At 44.8% G+C, this 22,144-nt stretch overlaps 1 protein-coding gene across 3 annotated transcripts in view; it reads left to right on the top strand.

Moving 5' to 3' along the window:
- The window catches only part of LOC126273023 (LIM/homeobox protein Lhx3), a 695,247-nt gene that overhangs the window by 576,113 nt on the left and 96,990 nt on the right, over nucleotides 1-22,144 (top strand). For all 3 annotated transcript variants that reach the window (XM_049976403.1, XM_049976402.1, XM_049976401.1), the window contains exon 4: nucleotides 13,853-14,036. In XM_049976403.1, the coding sequence (XP_049832360.1) occupies nucleotides 13,853-14,036 (184 nt within the window). The remainder of the gene's footprint in view (nucleotides 1-13,852; nucleotides 14,037-22,144) is intronic.

Consider the following 22,144-nt stretch of genomic DNA (forward strand, 5'->3'; position numbering starts at 1 on the left):
CGAGTAATGGAGCCAATGACCAATAGCAAAGCGTACGTTTGTTTACGCAAGCGTTCAACTTGGATGAACGGATTATAGCTGGATATAGGTACGATGACTAACAATACCGGCAATATTATGAAACAGCTACAGAACACTTATTCTTGAATATTTTTTTTATTTAAACAGCAGGTCGTACCAACTGAAATTTGAGAGAGCGAAAGAAATAGCGGGAGGGGAAAGTAAATTATATATCGCTTCCGCCTCGTTCTGTTGCTTCCTCCACGTTGCGCCTTGCTCCAGTCCTGTCGGCAGAAATTAGACAAAGTCGGAAGACTTCGGTCAAATAGTGTACATCAGTTATCAAGCCCGGCTTCTTACGACAAGCACCATGCATCCACAGCCGAACGACGTGCCTGGTGTTGTGGTAATAATTATAGTTATACACAAACCGTCTTCGCTAATCAGTCTACTGATGAAAACCGTATCAAAACCCCTACAGTAGTTTCTGAGATCAATTGTCATACATCGACAGAAAATTGCGGTGCGGGACTTTAATTCGTCATTGTTTAATCGATTTGCACGAAATATTTATAAATTATGTGTATAAACCTGCGTGCCTCCGCAGCCAAGCAGTCAATGCGACAGGCCTTCATGCGGGAGGTACGAGTTCAATTCCCAGTACTACCAGGGCCTTTTTCCTTGGTGGCGGTCTACAGCTCGTGATGCCAACTGAGGAGCTACCTGATTGGCTCTGAGGTTGGAACGTCCATAACGACCGGGAGTGCGGTGTGTTCACCCCATGCCGCTCCATGCACATCCGATGACGAATGAGTGAGAATGACACGGCGGTCTTTCGACTAGCGCATGATCTTCAGAACTTGATCGCGGGATTCCCTTTCCTTTTTAGAGTTCTGTACCCCATTCAGTAAAAACGGTACCCTTATACGATCACTCTGCTGTCTGTCTGTCTCTTCGTCTGCAAAAATCCTTTTTCTCAGCAACGGGTAGAAGTCTTTAGTTTAAATCTATGTCATATACTTGGTGTGTAATTAAAGCTGGCGGTGTAATAAGCGTTAGCTTGTATGTCAATGCAGTCCAGAAATAAGGCCATTTATGTCACATATTTCGATACTCGCAAACTCATTCACCAAAACCTGTAGAGTACTTACCATAGGCTTAGAATCACAAAATTTGGCAAGAAGCAAGGTTCCATTTGAAGAGTAAAGGAAAAAATTCTAAAACTGCGACTTCGTGATAAAATTACGCAGAAAACTTTCTGTCGTTTGCTGTCTGACGCTCTCTGTGTTTGCCCATCTGTTAAGACCCCTTTTTCTCAGGAACGGATAGACGTATCAAGTTGGAATTTATATCTCATACTAAGGTCTGTAGTCCCTTGGCCTTGTTATAAATGTAAGTTTGTACGTTATCACAACCAAAACATAGGCTATTTAAGTGATATATTTTGATACTCGCAAACTCACTTATCAACAACTGTAGAATACTTCCCGTTCGGCCTAGAATCATGAAATTTGGCAAGAAGCAAGTTTTCCCTATACGAACAAAGGGAGAATACCAGAAAATTGTTAATCTGTGATTACATCACAGGAAGAAAAATATTTCCTTTATATTTTGTTATCAGACTTCAGTCTTGAAACTGGAACATTGTCGAAGTCATGGAATCGCAAGAACACATGTCTTGTCAGTATCAATGTCGATAACTGGAAAAATGGTCGAGATTTTCGATTGGCGGAATGGATGGAATGTCTGTGTACATAATTTAGTTTGTACAGAATCATCTGAGAGCGACTCATACTCGCACATGGCCATTTTTATTTTCTTATACATAAACCTGGCTCCTGAATCTATCTATTGGTGAAAATAGTATCAAAATCCCTTCAGCAGTTCTTGTAATTTGGCCTTACAAACAGAAAGAAAAATGCAACAGGGGATTTTATAATCTAGTGATATATATAGATGCTTCAGGATAACTGCTTGCTGTCCTTTAAGGTCTTACAATAATGTAGCGAAGCAGTAGCAAGAACTGCACTGTTGGACATGAAGGAGCCCTGTAGAGTTGAAGGATCTTCTTTGAGTTGCATAAGTTTGTTTATTATTCTACTTGGACGAAATGACATTCTGACAACAAAGTGCGTTTACAGTCGGGAGCTGAGTGAAATGCTTCTCGTAGGCAAAAGATGGGAAATCGAACAGTAGCAAAACTCAGGTAGTCATCCCCCCCCCCCCCCCCCCCCCAAACCACTGGCTGCACCATTGGCGGCGGCCTATGTAGGCACCGTCTCGGTTCGAACTCTTAACACACATGTGCAGTAAAAATGTAATCAGAATTTGAAAGCGCGGTAGAAATTTTTATCTCACGATACTATGGCAATTTTGGGATGACCAGGCAGAATCGCAGGCTGCTTTGGTGCTGTGAATTCATACATCTTATTGACACAGATCTGTCTGTTATTTTGTTGTTGTTATTGTTATCTTTTGCAAAAACTCTGAATATGTTATTGTTGTTGGTATTATTATTATTATTATTTTATTTGGCACCTTATAAGGACAATACCATTTTTATTTTTCATCCCTTTTTCTTCCCTTCTTCTGCTTCATAATTCTTTCATTTTCTCACTGTCCTTTTCCTGCGCTTGAACCCCTTTCCGCCAGACTTCTCATGCTGTCTATCACGGAATCCTTTCATCTTGAATACTTTTGTTCTGAGAATTTCTCTATCTGCCTTTTTCAGTTACCTTGTTTGGTTGCTTTCTAAATCAAATGGGCCAAACGGCTCTGAGCACTATGGAACTTAACGTCTGAGGTCATCAGTCCACTAGAACTTGGAACTACTTAGATCTAACTAACCTAAGGACATCCATGTCCAAGGCAGGATTCGAACCTGCGACCGTAGCGGTCGCGCGGTTCCACACTGAAGGGCCTAGAATCGCTCGGTCACACCGGACGGTGCTTTCCAAATCAGTCGGTACTCTCTCACCTCGGTTGGCTGGGTGTCTTCGCTGTAGACTACTCTCTACCCTTTGTCAATCATGATCTAATATCGTAAGTCATTGTTTCTCCTATATTTTCAATGTTCTGACTAAATGCGAAGTTATTTTTTACGTTTCTCCTTTCCAGTATATCTAATCTGTCTATCTTTTTATTCACTGCCAGACATTCATTCAACTATAAGGACTTTAGTTTCACTATCATACTGTGATGTTCCAATCTCAGATCTTTATATAACTGTCTTTGATTGTAGGTTTCCTTTATGGTCTATTTTCCTAAGTATATCTCTTGATGCATTTCTCTCGATACTTAACCTTTTTTCTATTTTCTATTCGACCTGGTTTTGTTAATTAAAAAGTTGTAACATAGTTTTTTATTTTTTTTATTTACAAATGTAAGGTATTAGATATCCTTAAACATGCTCCGTTTCCGCTTTACCTCTACATCTGGTGTGTATTCAGAAAGCATGCCAGAAAATGCTAGACAATTTATTGCACTATAGGCCTACTGTCATTGTTATTTCTTCTATTCATGATTGATGTCGTCATTGCGCTGTTTTATTTTTGTATTCCAGATTATTTCCGAGAAGTAACTGAATACGAGATAGATTGGATCATTTTCTCCGTGGATTCTATTTAGTCCACTTTGATCCTTGTTTGGTGGCGATTTCATTCTCTGGCACTTATTACCAAATAGTGATATTTTTGGCCTGTATAGGTTCCTGCTGAAAATATCTGATCAGCTCAGACAATCCTTTTCTAAATCCTTTTTGACCTGCTGGATCCATGATTCATTGTGAGCTGTTCTATGTACGCCGCAACTTTGTAAGTGAGCCTTGTTGTTGGGAGTCTGTGGATATTCACATAAAATTTCACTTTTCTTTTTCTGATATCTACTGCGAGACGCAGTAGTTTCTCGGTTGTTTTTCGGGATTATAGTATGCATACATCTTCTCTTCTTAGAATTTTGCGTTCTTCTTTTAGGTTGTCTTCCAGGTCACCTTTTCTGTGGATTGCAAGAGTTTCGTTAGCATACACGACGTCAGGCTTCATAACTATTTGTAGTGCCTGATTTTCGCCGGTATGTACGTACATTTTTGTTATAGATTTTACAGTAAGCACTCCTAAGTTTTTGCAGCCGAATTTTCTTTGCCATTTTGTCTTCCCCCCTGTAGATTCAATGATTTCGCCTAAATACTTGAAGTACGGAACTCTCTCGATTTATTCATGTTTTGTGATCAATGTTGGAGTAGGATGTTATGAGCAGAACGAAAGATAATTGGAGGTCAGCTCTTTCAGCGCAGCCCTTGAGATTCTTTATATGTTTAACTGCTGCATTCTCGTCGTCTGCTAGTATCGCAGATTATCCTCAGAAGCCAGACTAGAATCTGGATGTCATTTTTAGGTCTTCCAAGTAGTATGGATTTCCAAAGGTTTTATTTTTTAAGTTCCTCTTCCCTCTATTGGATGACTTTCTCCAAAACGAAATTAAAAAGAGTAAGAAGGAACGGTCCTGGCGAACACTGGTTTTGATAAAGAAAGTTCGCATACTTCACTCATGAATTTTACTTCAGGGGTTAAGTTGGTGAGCTATGAAACTGCGGATTTTCGGGTTGAGTCCTTGTTCTTTGAGGATGATAAAAAAAGGTCTGCCGATCGACGCAATCATAAGCCTTCTTTAAGTCCACAAAGGAACGTAGGACTGGGTAGTTCCTGAGCGCTTTGTATTTTAATTTTATTTTTAAATTTAATATCCGTTCTTGACCAGTGTGGAAGACGGTTTCGTATTGGCCACTTATGTGATCGAGTTGATGCTGACCTCTTTGGAGGAGGCAAGCTGATGTAACTTGTAGAGGGGAAATTCCTCGATAATTATTTAATTTCGTGTTGTCACCTTTTTTGTGGGCGCATTTCCAGTCTTCGCCTAATTGTGTAAGTTCTCTGAGAGGATTTGATCCAAGATTTTTCAGCAATTTTGCAGTGATAGCATCTTCTGCCGAAGCTCTGTTTTTTTTTGGTTTAAGGATTTGCCTGTGAATCTCTTCTTGTGAGGGAGGTAGAGATTCGATTTGGTTGTAAGTGATTTCGTTGGGAATTCCCGAGTAGGATTCGGAGCATCTGAGTTCAGAAAAATATCGTGCCCGCTCCCAAAAGTTCTCCCGATTGATCAACGTAACTTTTCCTTTTTTTTTCCTAATACATAAATTTTGAGGGTTATCTCCTCGAATTATTCATGCGAAAGTTTTAAAGAAACGTCGCGTGTTGTAGATGCGATAATTTCCTTCGATGGAGTCCAGTTCTGAAGTTCTATTTCAATGGGATTAATTGTTTGGCCATTTGTGTGATTTTGGTGAGGAATTTTTCCCAGGAATTGTCAAGCACTTTTTCCATTGTTCTTTGAGGCTGGTTTCTCCGATATTGCTTGAGTCGAATTTTTGTAAGTATGATTTTTATGGGGTATTTTTTTGGGTAAATTTCACTTTCATTCTCGTTAAATAGGGATCGGAGTCGATGTTTACCGCTGTGCGGATATGGAAGTCGTGAATTCTTTGTGTAGAGGGTAGGACATGGTTACATGATAGATCATATATTCACTAGTTTATTGCATGGGGGAGCTCCAAGTCTTGTTTCCGTGGAACGTTTCTCAAAGACGCTGACAAGAGTTTCAAATTATTTTGTTGGCGTAGTTCTGTGAATCTTGCGCCATTTTTGTTCAAGAATCTGCGGGCTGGATATTGGGTTATAGGTGTTTTGGTGGTCTATTTCTTCGTCGATTTGTGGATTGAAGTCACTCAGCAGAATCATATCGATGTTTTGTGGGTCTTTTCATTTGTCTGTGTTAGAGGGTGAATGGAGATTGGACAGTAAGTACTTATTATTGGTTATGAGGTGGTCGTTTATGGGAAAGACTTCTCAGATTGAGTTGACTATATTTTTGTGTTCCATCTTGGACATGCCTAGAAACTTAGTGCCGTTAGAGGCCCATTTTCCTGTTTCACTCTTGAAGATATAACAGTTGGCGTAGTCTACAGGGTCTTCGTTGGTAAATCGTGTTTCTTGGACAACTAGTACCGATACCAGAAATTTTTGTTGATCTAACCATAACATTAGTGTGTGTGATTTTCCATATTGATTAATTGTGTTCATATTGAAAGTGCCGCTGTATGGGTGAAGTTGTTAGGGGAACTACGATTTTCTCTGTATTCGCGGTTTCCCGTGTCCCCCAGAATCAGAATGCCAGGTTACCGTCTGCCGACGAGCGGATTGGATACCAGCTGGGTAATTCTGTCTTGAGCCTCACGAAACATGACAGCTTGTGACTGTTTTTTCAATGTTTCCATTTCTTACTTAGAAGCAGGGACTGCCAGTTCCTAGAGCCGATAAATCAATTGCTCCCACTGCTTGAACAGACGCTGACTTACATGTCGTTGGTTTGCGCTGAAGGCACGTCTTGGGTTTTCTTTGTAGTTTTGGTCCGCCCCTATCCACAATGTTGGGTGGGGCCCAATGGTAGAGTAGCAACTTCATACAGAATTTATTATTAGTAATATTATTCAGATGGTTCAAATGGCTCTAGGCACTATGGGACGTAACATCTGACGTCATCAGTCCCCTAGACTTAGAACTACTTAAACCTAACTAACCTAAGGACATCACACACATCCATGCCCGAGACAGGATTCCAACCTGCGACCGTAGCAGTAGCGTGATTCCGGACTGAAGCGCCTAGAACCGCTCGTCCACAGCGGCCGGCTATTACTTTTATTATTATTATTATTTGTCATTTATCAGTCTTTGTGACCGAGAATGCTGTGTGCCGACGTGATTGTCCCGCTCCAACCTAGTTAGGTGATTCGAAAGCCAGAAGTGGAAGACTTTTAATCACTAAGAGCTGGCAGCAAACGTAGGAGAGGGTGCAGAAGTTAGTACCTAGTAATCATACTGTACGCTGCTGACTTGATGGATCGGTGGATCACCCTGAGCGAAGGCGATAAATGATTAAGTTGGAATGGAATGGGCAAATCTGGTGGCTCTCCGAAGTCACGAGAGGTGTAGAGCATATGCTGTTACCGGACTGATATGTCTCTTTCATTTTCATATTCCGGCATACTGGCACAAGCGAAAACAATAAAACCTCTATTTACAGTCATGTACAATATGCAGAAACATTAGTTACAAGTTAAGGATGCAGCATGGCAAATTTATCGTGTATTCTTCCAACAGATAGGTACCATGCATGCAGGCTCCTAGAGCCTTAGCCAGGTCGAGTAGTTTCAGAAACTGGAACACGTTTGTAAAGTTTTCAACTGGCCTGGTACAAGTACAGGTACATTATTCTTGTACCGTGTGAGGATTCAGTCAGTCGAAACAACTTCGTCCTATATAGCGAACGCTCCATCGAACTAGAAAAGAGTTTTCATTGCTGGTGCAATTCATGAAAAGTTTGCCGGGAGCCGTGGCTTCACTTCTAGATGGGAGCCTTATCACGTAATGTGAGTACTGCTGATAGCGCCGCTGCTTTAGCTGTTTGTAATACAGAGTATTACAGAGAATATAAATACTACTGACAAGGTTAGGAAGCACGGTCTGACAAGTTTGCTAAGTGGTTTAGTAAGGAACACATTGTCGTCGGCGTCACATTACTGAGTAATTTCATGTTGGAAAGTTCGATATGCAGTTCCGTGCAAACAGAAATGAATAACCAAACCATTACAGCCTACTACGGACCATGTTTACGTTTGTTAAGCATCTGGAGGCAGTGAATACCCACAAATACATAACTAAAAAAAGAGCTGAATAACCAAAGGTTACAAAATCTCGACAATGCAACAGTCTTCAGCGAAACCTCGTACTTACCTGCTACAGTACCGTTCAGCAGCTGATCGTTTCAGCAGAGAACTGCTTCTTTGTGGGATTACGAGACGAACCTAATTTGTGTCGGTCGTGACTCAGTGCCATATCTGCTGCTCCAGACTTGCCCTTTTTCTGCCCACATCCCAACAAGCAGCGACAAGTGGAATCGTCCCGTATTTCTTCTCGTGGAAACTAACCACTGTGTCGGCCGCCAAAGGAGCACAGCTAACGGATAGGAATGTTTCACAAAATAACTGGTGGGCTGTGTGTTCCACAATATGCGCCAAATCCCGCTGTAATGAGTGTAATTGTGTACAAGAAAATGAGATGACACTAAGAACTGAAAAAGAGACACCCTAGACGGCCGGGGTGGCCGAGCGCTTCTACGCGCTACAGTCTGGAATCGCGCGACCACTACGGTCGCAGGTTCGAATCCTACCTCGGGCATGGATGTGCGTGATGTTCTTAGGTTAGTTAGGTTTAAGTAGTTCTAAGTTCTAGGGGACTGATGACCTCAGAAGTTAAGTCCCATAGTGCTCAGAGCCATTTTTTAGAGACACCCCAGATCGCTGAAATTTAATAATTTAACTAAACCAAATCTTTAGCCACCAAGGTAATGTCAATAGTTTAATAGTTTCTGCCGATATGTGCATAATTCTTTCTAACTCTGAGACTTACAACAGAAGTACAGTACTTTGCCAGAATCCCGCCGGCATCATCATCGTCTTGCCACTACACCCTGCACCCGCTCCTCCACAGGTTCCACGTGTACCCACCTCTAGACCGAACGAGGTGGCGCAGTGGTTAGCACACTGGGCTCGCATTCGGGAGGACGACTGTTCAATCTCGCGTCCTGCCATCCTGATTTAGGTTTTCCGTGATTTCCCTAAATCGCTTTAGGCAAATGCCGGGATGGTTCCTCTGAAAGGGCACGGCCGACTTCCTTCCCCATCCTTCCCTAACCCGATGAGACCGATGATTTCGCTGTTTGGCCTCCTTCCCCAAACAATCCAAAATTAAAATCCACCTATTTCCAGCATTTCCACCGAACACACCGTCGTCTTTCCTTCCCTGAGAACACTAACTGATAACCTTTGTCTACAGTTACCAGAGGTAAAAGACCAACGGGCAATTCCGTGTTTATTGGCAGCTGGTGTAAGCTGGTTCCTTCTAGCTACCTACTGACAAAGAAAATCGAAGTTTGTTGTTCTCTATGCCGATATTCCCTATCGTTATCACTTTATAGGAAAAAAATCGTAGCTTGGCCGTCCTTTTTACTTATGAGGGGGCAATGGAAAATTCCATCGACTGGTAATGGCAGATAGAGATTCTGTTACTTACTCGAATCTCGAGGTTCGCTGCGAAATCCACTGTACCCGTGGAGTCCGACTCGTCTCTGTAGCCGAGGTCACTAATTTACGCTGGTTCAGTAGCTTCGACTCAGAGGTACCTGTTTCGAATCCTCGTCGCTGGAGAAATTCCCATCGCTAGTATTAGGCCTGCGAAAGGGAAACTGGTGGCAGCGCGAGGTTCCTGATTACCAGAGCTCGTGCCAACATGCTGGACTGAATTTCAGATTTCTCCGTAGCGTCTCATGGAATGAGGGGATGTAACATTGTTGATGATCGTAAGTGGGTCAGACGGGGACGTTGATTACCTTGGTATTCGAAAGCAGTAGGTTACGTGCTGGCCTCGGGTATTCTCTTATAGTATCTCTCATCACCATCAACAACAAAAACATCGAATGAATTTTGACGAGGCAACACAAGGGCACCTGACCTGACATACAAGCCGCCAAAATGTCGTCAATAAGAAAAAAAAAGCTTGCACCGGGCTGTTCAGTCAGCCAGGGATAAAGATCATCATCTGTTTCGGAGACTCCAGTCGATCATTATATGGACGTGACTGAGATGATTGTTGTCACAGGCGATGAAGTTGTACACCAGTATCCTAAGTCCGATTGTCAACAAAGCGTTTCAGGGCAGTTTCTTGAGATGAATTTTGACACTGTTGTTAATTTACAATGTCTTCTCTAAAGCTCAATATGCCTTGTCCTAACAAATCATTCGATAGTAAATCATTTCCTGTGTCTTCGGTTATTACTAGTGCCAGCTGCCCCCCCCCCCCCCCACCCTGTAGCTGGTTCTATTCATGATGACACAAGAATTTTTTTTAACCTCCACTTATCTGGTTCAAAATGGTTCAAATGGCTCTGAGAACTATGGGACTCAACTGCTGTGGTCATCAGTCCCCTAGAACTTAGAACTACTTAAACCTAACTAGTCTAAGGACATCACACACATCCATGCCCGAGGCAGGATTCGAACCCGCGACCGTAGCAGCAGCGCGGCTCCGGACTGGAGCGCCTAGAACCGCACGACCACCGCGGCCGGCCCCGCTTATCTGGGAAGTGGAGAAGTAATAGATTATGCATTTTTGTATCCGAACTGTGCGCTAGTGCCAGGATTTGGTTCCAAAATCGTTCAGTAGTGTGTGATGGTAAAACACCACGTGGCACTGTTGATGGTGAGGAACATGAGTCTAGAGGCTGGTTGGTAAACGTAGAGAAACGGTGTAAGTGCTGGTTCTGTGTTTCACCCACTCCCCTCCCTTCATTTCCACGATCTTGAAAGACTTTTTGTAGTTTTCCACAACGGCTCTTTTTGACAAGTCTTCTCATTATTATATATCGTACGACTGAACAATTTCGGCCTCACAGGCCATTTTCAAGGGCAGCAGGCGTCGGTGTATTATAAAGTTATCTTGCTACTAAACGGCGATTATAGCCGGTCCGAGAGCGAGCACAGAACATGCAAGCGGCTGCATCCGCCGTTTAGTAACAGGATAATTGTACAACACATCGACGCCTGCTGCCCTTGAAAATGGCCTTAAGGCCGAAATTGGCCAGTCGTGCGAGATATACAGAGAATACTCGTCAAAAACTGCCGAGGAGGAGAACTTCAAAATACCTTTTAACAAATATACCACTGTGGTACTCCACACGAAGAAAATGATTTCCATAATCAGTCGCAGTAACACCAACATAGCTATATTCCACACAAGCACTCATTACAAAATGGTACATATGGCTCTGAGCACTATGGGACTTAACAACTGAGGTCATCAATCCCCTAGAACTTGAACTACTTAAACCTAACTAACCTAAGGACATCACACACATCCATGCCCGAGGCAGGATTCGAACCTGCGACTGTAGCAATCGCGCAGTTCCTGACTGAAGCGCCCAGAACCTCTCGGCCACAGCGGCCGGCCACTCGTTACAGTTAACTACACCACATAGATCCACTTTCGACACAACGCTAAGTACAGAAGAGGATTATTAGATCAGCGTGTACTATGGTCACACGTGAAAAAGAGTCACAGTGATTAGGTTCAAAGTAATGGGGGGGGGGGGGATGGGGGAGGGCGGGGGAGCGGGTGACGGCGGTCGCCATATCTTGTTTGATACGATGATAGGACGCGCCATGGCTCCCTCTCCTGTGCCAGTCTCTTCGTCCCCGGAGAAGCACTTATACCAGATATCCACAGTTGTTCATTGGAGTCATTTAATTCTCTGTGTTGTACAGTTTTTGTCCTCCAGTATGTTGGATGGTATTGCCTAGTGTCTCTACACGTTTTCTCGTGCTGTCCCTTTTTGTAATCTGCGTTTTGCAGAGATTCCTTTCGCCTCCGATTCTACAGAGAACATTCTCATTTAGTATCTTATCAGTCCACTTAATTTTCAGCATTCTCTAGAAGGACATCTCAGATGCTTCACTTGTCTTCTGTCCGCCCCCGGTAGCTGAGTGGTCAGCGCGACTGAACGTCACCCCCAATTGCCCGGGTTCGATTCCTGGCTAGGTTGGAGATTTTCTCCGCTCAGGTACTCGGTTTTGTTTTGTCTTTATCAACATTTCAACCCCATCGACGTGCAAGTCGCCGAAGTCCCGTTAAATCGAAAGACTTGCATCCGTCGAATGGTCTACCCGACAGGAGGCCCCAGTCACACAACACTTTTTACTTGTCTTCCTTCCCAGCTTCCACCCGGTGCATGATCCTCTTCCATGCAATTCTTTTAGCGCGGAATGTACTCTTTGCCTATGGTAGTCTACTTCTTCAATGCTCTTCGTCACCAACGCGTTATTTTGCTTTCGAGGTAGACAAAGTCCTTCATCTACTTCGTATCCTCATTTTTGGGTTAAGTTTATCGCTTAACTTATTTTTGCTACTCCTCATTACATCGAGTTTCTCCCCTTCATTCTCTATGCATATAATGCCCTTTACAGCCTGTATTTTTTGTCCAACAAATCTTACAATTCTTCCTCACTTTCGCTGAGGACACGAAAATCATAAGCAAATCCTATCATTGATATCCCTTCACCGTGAGTTTTAAAACTTCTGCTCCTGAACCATTCTTTTATTACCGTCACTGGTTCTATAACGCCCCTATTGGACAACAGGGGAGAAAGACTGCTCACACGTCTACGTCATTTCTAATTGGGCCACTTCTCTCTTCGTTTTCCATTGTTACTGTTGCCTTACTAATCATCTGTTGCAGTGTAGAAGCGGGCAATCACAGCGGTTTCATTATCACCTTAAAGGGGAAAAAACACCAAATTTAATGGTGTTATTAGTGTTTCTCTACATATTCACCATTTAATACCACACATTTTTCAAACGCCGAATCACTTGACGTAGACCAAAGAGATGGAGTTTTTTTTTTCTCGGGAAGCGTTTCATCTTGAAGGTATCTTCGTCCAACTATAAACGCTTGAACGCAATGGTTCGTTCATCCGAGAAGCATTAAGGGAAGACAGGGGAGGGGTGGAACAGGGGAGGTGAAGCAAACTTCGACATCCCAAAGAAGCAGCATGTATGATAATGCCCTGCGCAAAATAGTCTGAGGTTTCTCGGTGAACACCCTTGGACAGCTTCCGGCGACGGTTCACCTTGACAGCCTCCTATACACTCGCCAGGAGATTTCAGTTGTAAGCCCCAGTGATCGTTTGCCACTTACGAGCTAGTGTATTACCACCACATCATGTCAGTGCCAAGAAAACTCTCAGAATCACCACCTATCCCGATGAAGGTAGGGTCTTCGCCATTTTTTTTTTTTTTTTACGGTTATGAAACCGAATGTTTTCACTGCTTGTTTTGCTCCTTTCACTCAGAGTCCATGTGCTACGCTTAGCTCTCGACCGTGATGATAAGGTGGCTACAAAAGTTATCTGGATTGGTCGAACACTGCAACATTTCCATTGCTGTCTCGGTCCGGCTGGTTTTTTGAAAGTGTGTGAGTAGTCGTGAAACCCAGCTCGCGAATATCTTCGACATGTACAGAACGTCGTACAAGACGCTGGAAACATGACTGGTTTTTACTTTTGCACTACCACTCGATGGTGACAGACAGATCTTCCGCCACCAAGACCTCCTTTTGTCTTGTGACTCACTTTTCTGCACAGATATATGCTCTCTGTCACTACGATTTTCGTCATTCAGACTTCGTAGTCACACTGAAAGCGGCTGCAGAACCTACCCAATGTGTCACACGATGGAACATCGCTGCTGCACACTTCCATCACCTCTGAATTGGATTTCTGCAGTGTTTTTCCCGCTAGCGTGATTGCTGCGGTAGTGTGGCGGGTGATTTCAGGTTTTACTAGGACTGCAGAGGAACCTGCGAACTAATGAAAAATTATGTCTTTCTTTATCAAGATGGTAATTAAAACTGATTATAAACACTCTTGATCTACTCGGATTATAAGACGAGTCGTGGCTTCGTGCTGTCCCAACGTTTCGACGAGTTTCCTGCTCGCCATCCTAAGACGTCGCCTGAAGATGACGATTAGGAAATTGGTCGAAACGCTGTGACAGTGCGCCACCACAATAAGCTGAGAAAATTATGCCAAGGAAACCTGAATTACCACATAGCAGCACCCTAAAATGTTGGTACCAGCAACCGGTTCGGTAATGACGGTCCAGGTGGTGTGATGGTTGGGTGTCTGTTGCAGACGGTGCGTGCCTGGACGGGGACCAGCCGAACAAGCGGCCGCGAACGACGATCACGGCGAAGCAGCTGGAGACGCTGAAGCTGGCGTACAACAACAGCCCCAAGCCGGCGAGGCACGTGCGCGAGCAGCTCAGCCAGGACACCGGCCTCGACATGCGCGTCGTCCAGGTCTGGTTCCAGAACAGGTGAGTGTCTCAAGCCCAGCTCACCTCAAACTTCCGCATTCTCTCACGAGATCTTTGGGGCGTGTTCCACACCCAATACAGGACATGATAAGATTCATTCATTTACGTATACATCGTGGTCCATATATATCATTATACGCTACTGGCCATTAAAATTGCTACACCAAGAAGGATGCAGATGATGAACGGTTATTCATTGGACAAATATATTATACTAGAAGTGACATGTGATTACATTTTCACGCAATTTGGATGCATAGATCCTGAGCAATCAGTACCCAGAACAACCACTTCTGGCCGTAATAACGGCCTTGATAGGCCTTGGCATTGAGTCAAACAGAGCTTGGATGGCGTGTACAGGTGCAGCTGGCCTTGGAGCTTCAACACGATACCACAGTTCATCAATAGTAGTGACTGGCGTATTGTGACAAGCCAGCTGCTCGGCCAGACGTTTTCAGTTAGTGAGAAATCTGAATAACGTGCTGGTCAGGTCAGCAGTCGAACATTTTCTGTATCCAGAAAGACCCGTACAGGACTTGCAACATGCGGTCGTATGTTATCCTGCTGAAATGTAAGGTTTCGCATGAATCGAATGAAGGGTAGAGCCACGGGTCGAAACACATCTGAAATGTAACGTCCAATGTTCACATTGCCGTCAATACGAACAAGAGGTGACAGAGACGTGTAACCAATAGCATCCCATACCATCACGTCGGCTGATACGCCAGTATGGCGATGACGAATACATGCTTCCAATGTGCGTTCACCGCGATGTCGCCAAACACGGATGCGACAGTCATGATGCTGTAAACAGAACCTAGATTCATCCGAAAAATTGACGTTTTACCATTCGAGCACCCAGTTCGTCGTTGAGTACACCTTCGCAGGCGCTCCTGTCTGTGATGCAGCGTCAAGGGTAACCGCAGCCATGGTCTCCGAGCTGATAGTCCATGCTGCTGCAAACATCGTCGAACTGTTCGTGCAGATGGTTGTTGTCTAGCAAAAGTCCCCATCGGTTGAGTCAGGGATCGAGACGTGGCTGCACGAACCGTTACAGCCATGCCGGTAAGATGCCTGTCATCTCGACTGCTAGTGATACGAGGGCTTTGGGATCCAGCACGGCGTTCTGCATTAGCCTCCTGAACCCACCGATTCCATATTCTGGTAACAGTCATTGGATCTCGACCAACCCGAGCAGCAGTGTCGCGATATGATAAACCTAAATCTCGATAGGCTACAATCCGACATTTATCATAGGCAGAATCGTGATGGTACGCATTTCTCCTTTTTACACGAGGCATCACAACAACGTTTCACCAGGCAGCGCCGGTCAACTGCTGTTTGTTTATGAGAAATCGGTTGGAAACTTTCCTCATGTCAGCACATTGTAGGTGTCGCCGCCGGCGCCAACCTTGTGTGAATGCTCTGAAAAGCTAATCATTTGCATATCACAGCATCTTCTTCCTATGGTGTAGCAATTTTAATAGCCAGTAGTTTAAAAGAGAGCTTCTAGCCATGTGGTAGTCGGTTTATGCACACACATTATAACTCCTGCACACTAAAAGAGTGGATGTCACCTTGTGACACCGCAAACACATGACGCTGTCTAGGAAGTATTCAAGTGGAGCAGAGGCTAATGGGAAAACATTCCAGCCGCGACATGGGTCCCTAATGCGGAAATCCAGTGAAATAAGCTGCTTTGACAGATGGCACATTCTTATGGCCTGGCCCCTGCAGATGAACATATCGCAAACGGCGAAGCTAGTTCACTGTTCGCCTGCTACTGTAGTGAGTAGCTGTTATTAAAAGTTGTTGAAGGACAATGAAACCACTAGTAGATGTCGGACGTCCATGCCTCGTCACACGATGTCAGCGTCGGAAACTTGCCCACTGTGTAAAGTAGGACTGGCGGGATCTGTGGCAGGTCTGCCGACAGAGTCAGTGCTTCCGACGGCGCTGGTGTTTCGGAACACAAAGTTCAGCACACACTGTTGAACATGGGGATCCGGAGCAGACAAACCCTACGTGTGCTCATGTTGACCCAACGACACTACCAATTGCGACTGCATTGGGCACAGAATCTTGGAGAATGGACTGTGGATGAATGGAAACGTGTCAGCTGGTCGGATGAATCACGCCTGATTGTCGGTCGTGTTGGATATGCCGTCATCTAGGCGAGTGGGAGCCCAAAACATGTTCCGTTTCACGGATACGGACCGAAGGGGCACTGTTATACTTTAGGGGAGATTCATGTGGGCTGCCAGGGAACCTGTGGCAGTAGTATAAGACACCGTAACAGCTGTGGACTGTGTGACCCTTACTGAGAACCACTTACATCCTTCCGTGCTTGATGTTTCCCCTGATTGCGAGAACGTCCTCCAGCAGTTGTGTCACAAGGCCAGAATCGTACTACAGTCATTCGAGGAGCGTACAGTGAACTCAAGCTGATGTTTTGCCCACCAAATCCGCTAGGACCGGACCAGATGGAATACATCACGGAAGTTATCGGGCACCAGTTCCGGCACACAAACCATTGTCCTGTAATTTACAGCAATTGAGTGACGCTTGCATAGACATCTGATGCTACATACCTCGAGTGAAGTTCCGAGAACTTGTCGCTTCGTAGAATGAGTTAGAATGTGCCCTCTGGTGAAAATCCTGTCCTTGTGGGTTCGTCAATGTTGTCACAAAGTGTTTTCCTCCTGGTCTGATGTAAATCGTTGGTCCTCCCTCAAGTGAAGAAAGGTTGATAGTCGCTTGGAGCAATGTGCTGGCTGTAGGGAGGGTAATCGATGATGTCCCAGAGAAAGTGCTTTAACAGCGTGTTGGTCTGCTTTGCTGTATGATTACAAAAGCTGCAAACTTACCCCCATGTGGCTTCTTCTCGTGTTGGTTGGCCACGCTTCCGAACGACAACAACAATTCTACCGTGATATGCCGTGACGTGACTGAACTGCTGTCCGGAATCAGTTCGTCCACGTGAGCTGTTTTCAAATCCGTCCGGGTCGACCACTGCGATCCCAGTTTTCTCTACCGGCCGCAAACTTGAGATGCCCTTTTGCGACTTTCTGTCGAGACATTATAATCTCTCCGTACACCTCCACCTGCTGCTGATGAATTTCAGCCGCGATTACGTGTTTCACCCACAGAAATCGAATAACTGATCGGAGTTCTTCATGAGATCAGCTTTCCAAATGAGTTGCCATTTGTGTTTACCTACAACTAGCGCTGTACGTGGTGGCTGGCTACACTACTGGCCATTAAGATTGCTACACCACGAAGATGACGTGCTACAGACGAGAAATTTAACCGACCGAAAGAAGATGCTGTGATATGCAAATGGTTAGCTTTTCAGACCATTCATACAAGGTTGGTGCTGGTGGCGACACCTACAACGTGTTGACATGAGGAAAGTTTCCAACCGATTTTTCTTACAGAAGCAGCAGGTGACCGGTGTTGCCTGGTGAAACGTTGTTGTGATGCCTCGTGTAAGGAGGATAAATGCATACCATCACATTTCCGACTATGATATAGGTCTGATTGTAGCCTATCGCGATTGCGGTTTATCGTATCGTGACATTGCTGCTCGCGTTGGTCGAGATCCAATAACTGTTAGCAGAGTATGGAATCGGTGGGTTTAGGAGGGTGAAACGGAACGCCGTGCTGGATCCCAACGGCCTCGTATCACTAGCATTCGAGATGACAGGCATCTTATCCGCATGGCTATAACGGATCGTGTAGCCACGTCTCGATCCCTGAGTCAACAGATGGGGACGTTTGCAAGACAACAACCATCTGCACGAACAGTTCGACGACGTTTTGGAGCAGCATGGACTATCAGCTCGGAGACCATGGCTGCGGTTACCCTTGACGCTGCATCACAGACAGGAGCGCCTGCGATGGTGTACTCAATGACAAACCTAGGTGCACGAATGGCTAAACGTAGTTTTTTCGGATGAATCCAGGTTCTGTTTACAGCATCATGATGGTCGCATCCGTGTTTCGCGACATCGCGGTGTACTCACATTGGAAGCGTGTATTCGTCATCGCCATACTGGCGTATCATCTGGCGTGATGGTATGGGGTGCCATTGGTTACACGTCTCGGTCAACTCTTGTTCGCATTGACGGCACTTTTAACTGTGGACTTTACATTTCAGATCTGTTACGACCCGTGGATCTACCCTTGATTCGATCCCTGCGAAACCCTACATTTCAGCACGATAATGCACGACCGAATGTTGCAGGTCCTGTACGTGCCTTTCTGGATACAGAAAATGCTCGACTGCTGCCCTGTCCAGGACATTCTCCAGGTCTCTTACCAATTGCAAACGTCTAGTCAATGGTGGCCGAGCAACTAGCTCGTCACAATACGCCAGTCACTACTCTTGATGAACTGTGGTATCGTGTTGAAGCTGCATGGGCAGCTGTACCTGTACACGCCATAAAAAATGTCAGTTTGACTCAATGCCCAGGCGTATCAAGGCCGTTATTACGGCCAGAGGTGGTTGTTCTGGGTACTGATTTCTCAGGAAGTATACACCCAATTTGCGTGAAAATGTAATCACACGTCAGTTCTAGTATAATATATTTGTCCAATGAATACGCGTTTACCATCTGCATTAGTTCTTGGTGTAGCAGTTTTAATGGCCAGTAGTGTGTAACACCGAACAGTTACCAACGAAAGCATCAGAATCAAGTCACACTATTAATTTCTCTATAACAGTCGAATCTTCAGGAATATTGGCTTTGAAACCTTGGTCCTGATTATCCCTCAGCTATAGTTTTTATCCAACAGTTTAAACAAGCATTTGTGTAACTTTTACAAATTACTATCAGCAGTCTATATACTGATAAATTCTGGCTCTTTTTGGTACACGTATTATAGTTACGCTGAAGTTACTTTACTCAGAGCAAGTATTCTGGTAAATTGCAGGAGTGGCTAATAAGTATACTTCTAGTCTTTTCTGAGATATTTGTGTATTTTTAATTTCCTGCCTGGTGTACACCTCCAATCTGCTATTGACTTCTGCACCAGAATATAAATCTCCATTCAGACGTGACCGAAAGAGGCACGACAAATAACGTGCTCGAGGTAGAAAGAAATAAATGAATTTTACGTACCCACATAAATGTACAATAAAACTCATCATCGGATCTGAAAACACTGCTTGGTTCGAATCCACCGATAGTCACTGACATAGCAATGAAAGATTCCTGACAAGGGCGACGTCGTGCCGCCATATCGGTGGAGAGCGGCAGGCCTCGAGAACTTTCTAGAAGAGAGGTCTCCGCGAGGCGGAAGCTCGTAGCGAGTCGGAGGTAACGTGACAGCTGCGTAGAGATGACTTCGTCAGACGGGGCGCGGACGCGTCCGGCGTGATCTGTGAGCGACTGTGAGTTGCACACAAATGTGCCGTGGCTGCTGCTGACATGGAGCCCAGCGCAGAGAACTCGGACAAGGCGCAGAGTGAAGACTCGGGACACGACTCGGAACCTGGGCGTCGGCAGCCAGTATGAAGAACTCGGACGCGGCTCACACCCAAACCTCCAGATGTCAGACACTCAGATCGGTACCAAACGTTGTGTGTCGATAGATTGTCAACCAAAACATTGATTTAGTTCGTGCTGTGTGCTGTCGTCCAGTAGAAGATATGTGAACGGTAATTAAAAATAACACCATAACTACGGAGTATAGGGAAATTGTATCTGCGAGCTGTGGATAGGAAGATAGTTGGGAAGCCAGTTGAGCCGACGCGGTAGCTCAGCGTGTTCGGTCAAGGGTTAGCTACCCTCTGAAAAAAAAGGCAAATTTGTGAACGGATCAACGAAGGACCTAAACGGGTGTCACCGGACGTCCGCCCCGAACAAATTCAACGTACAATATAGAACAAAATGAGATCAACAACAGAAAAAGAAAGTTGGTAAAACGTCAGATCATCATACTATAAGTTCCGAGTTCAAAACTCACTAACGGTGTTTTTTTTAATAGAGTACCCGTGAAACTGCCATATGGGAGAACGTTTACCTGGCATGTAAAAGGACGTTTCGGAGTCTGTAGCAATGTTCTTTTGGCAGCCTGCTTTCGCTTCGTTAGTTGAAAATAGCAAACCTATAGAGTACATTTGTATAGATAGGCTGCCAAAAGGATACTGATACAAACTCCGAAACTTTCTTTTACATGTCGGAAAAATATTCTCCCATATAATAGTTTCACGCGTAAACAGCTACAAAAAAAAAAAAAAAAAAAAAAAAAAAAATTGCGATAGTTAACTTTGAAATGGGACCCATAGTATGACTATCTAATACTCTACCAACTTTTTTTATTTTGTTCGTTGCATTTGGTCCTAGCGGACGTCACATGACCATCCGTTTAAGTTCGTTGCTGTTCCTTTCACTCAGTTCTTTATTACGAAGACCAGACAACTCTCTGACAAAACACACTGAGCTACCGTGCCGGCATCAACTCGCCTCCCAACGATCTTCCTATCCACAGCTCACAGATACGGTTTCCCCAAACACCGTAGTTATGCTGTTACTTTAGTTACCGTTTACGCATCTTCTACTTGACGACAGCACACAGCATGAACTAAATCGGTAATTTGGTTGATACTCTATCGACACACTACGTTTGGTACCGATCTGAGTGTCTGACATCTGAAGGTTTGGGAGTCAGAACAAAGACTCGGAATCGATTCTGATAGAAGGAAGATGCTGGGGCGACGGGAGTTCCGGCTGAGGGACCGTGGATGGTCGAGGCTTGGTCCGGAGCTATTCTCTATTCTGTGTCAACTGGCTCTGGCCGGCGTGGCTGCTTCATTTATAGCCACTCGGCAGAAGAAAACTGCCGCGGAGATCGGTGGTCACGTGACTGGGGAGGAAGAAATGGTGGCGACTGTCGTGCCTCTAGCGGTGAAGCTTGCAGTATGTGTTGCTGGGACGTCTACGGGAAACGTGGTTGACAACATAGACGGTGCGCTTGTTGTAGGGGTGCTGTTTACCTCGCATCTCCTGCGCTCGTATCGCCAGCAGCCTGGAGAGGCGGCAGCCAGCAGTACACGACTGTATTTCGTAACGGCGTTTCCCACTTCACAAATACCGTTCTGGAGTAAATGCATTGGCATCCAAATGTAAGAACCCCTAGATACCCGCACAAGCTTCTGCAAGATGTTCGGTAATCTAATTCACGCAAAATACTTCTTTCACGAATTTTTAGAATAAATACATTTTTCTCCTTAGCGGAAATACCGCAGAAATGTTGCTACAAAAATTATTACGTCTGTCCTATCATCTGGCTGCTAAGGCTACGGCAGTTGCACTATGTATGCCTAGAATCGCAGCCGTTTGTGTATAATCTTCACCACAGTGTTCTGAGTATGCCTGTTTCTCTGTAAACACCACGCGTCGATTTTAGCAGACTGCGTTGCAATCTGTACGCACGGTATCGCGAGTACCGTCATCCACATCAGACCTACCGCTTATCGTAAGCACTTTGAAAAAAATGGAAGTTTGTGGTAATGTCTCGTGGGACCAAACTGCTGAAGTCATCGGTCCATAAGCTTACATACTAATTAATCTAACTTAAACTTACGCTAAGGACAACACACACACACCCATGCCCGAGGGAGGAACCTCCAACTGTGGGAGCCGGGCGAACTGTGACAAGGCGCCTCACACCGAGCGGCTACCCCGCGCGGCGCACTTAGAAATTGTCGCTGATCTGTAATAGGCGGCGGTGTTTTATGAAACCTCAAAACACACTGTGTTCTCTCCTGCATGGGCACCCTTGTGACAGCAGCACTCCTAAATTACACTGCACGTGACAAACAAGACAGAGAGAATGAGAGAAGAGACTATCAGAGTACGTGTAGAATTGCATCCAGAGAAACTTCGTAAATGAACCTACCATTTGAAATTACCGACGTAGCTGTGTCTGGCACTTTTCGTCAGAGTAAATTTTTGTAATCATGGTAAGATTTTGTGCTGACACTGTATATCCCTTGTGCCAGGGTAAACGAAGGTCTGCCACCGACTCTGTTCCCACTGTAGCGACATTCCCATATACCTTGTGGGAGAACCTCTGATGGCAGTTATCGGAAATCATTGACA

Source organism: Schistocerca gregaria, chromosome 5 (assembly GCF_023897955.1).
Source record: "Schistocerca gregaria isolate iqSchGreg1 chromosome 5, iqSchGreg1.2, whole genome shotgun sequence".
Classification (NCBI taxonomy): domain Eukaryota; kingdom Metazoa; phylum Arthropoda; class Insecta; order Orthoptera; family Acrididae; genus Schistocerca; species Schistocerca gregaria.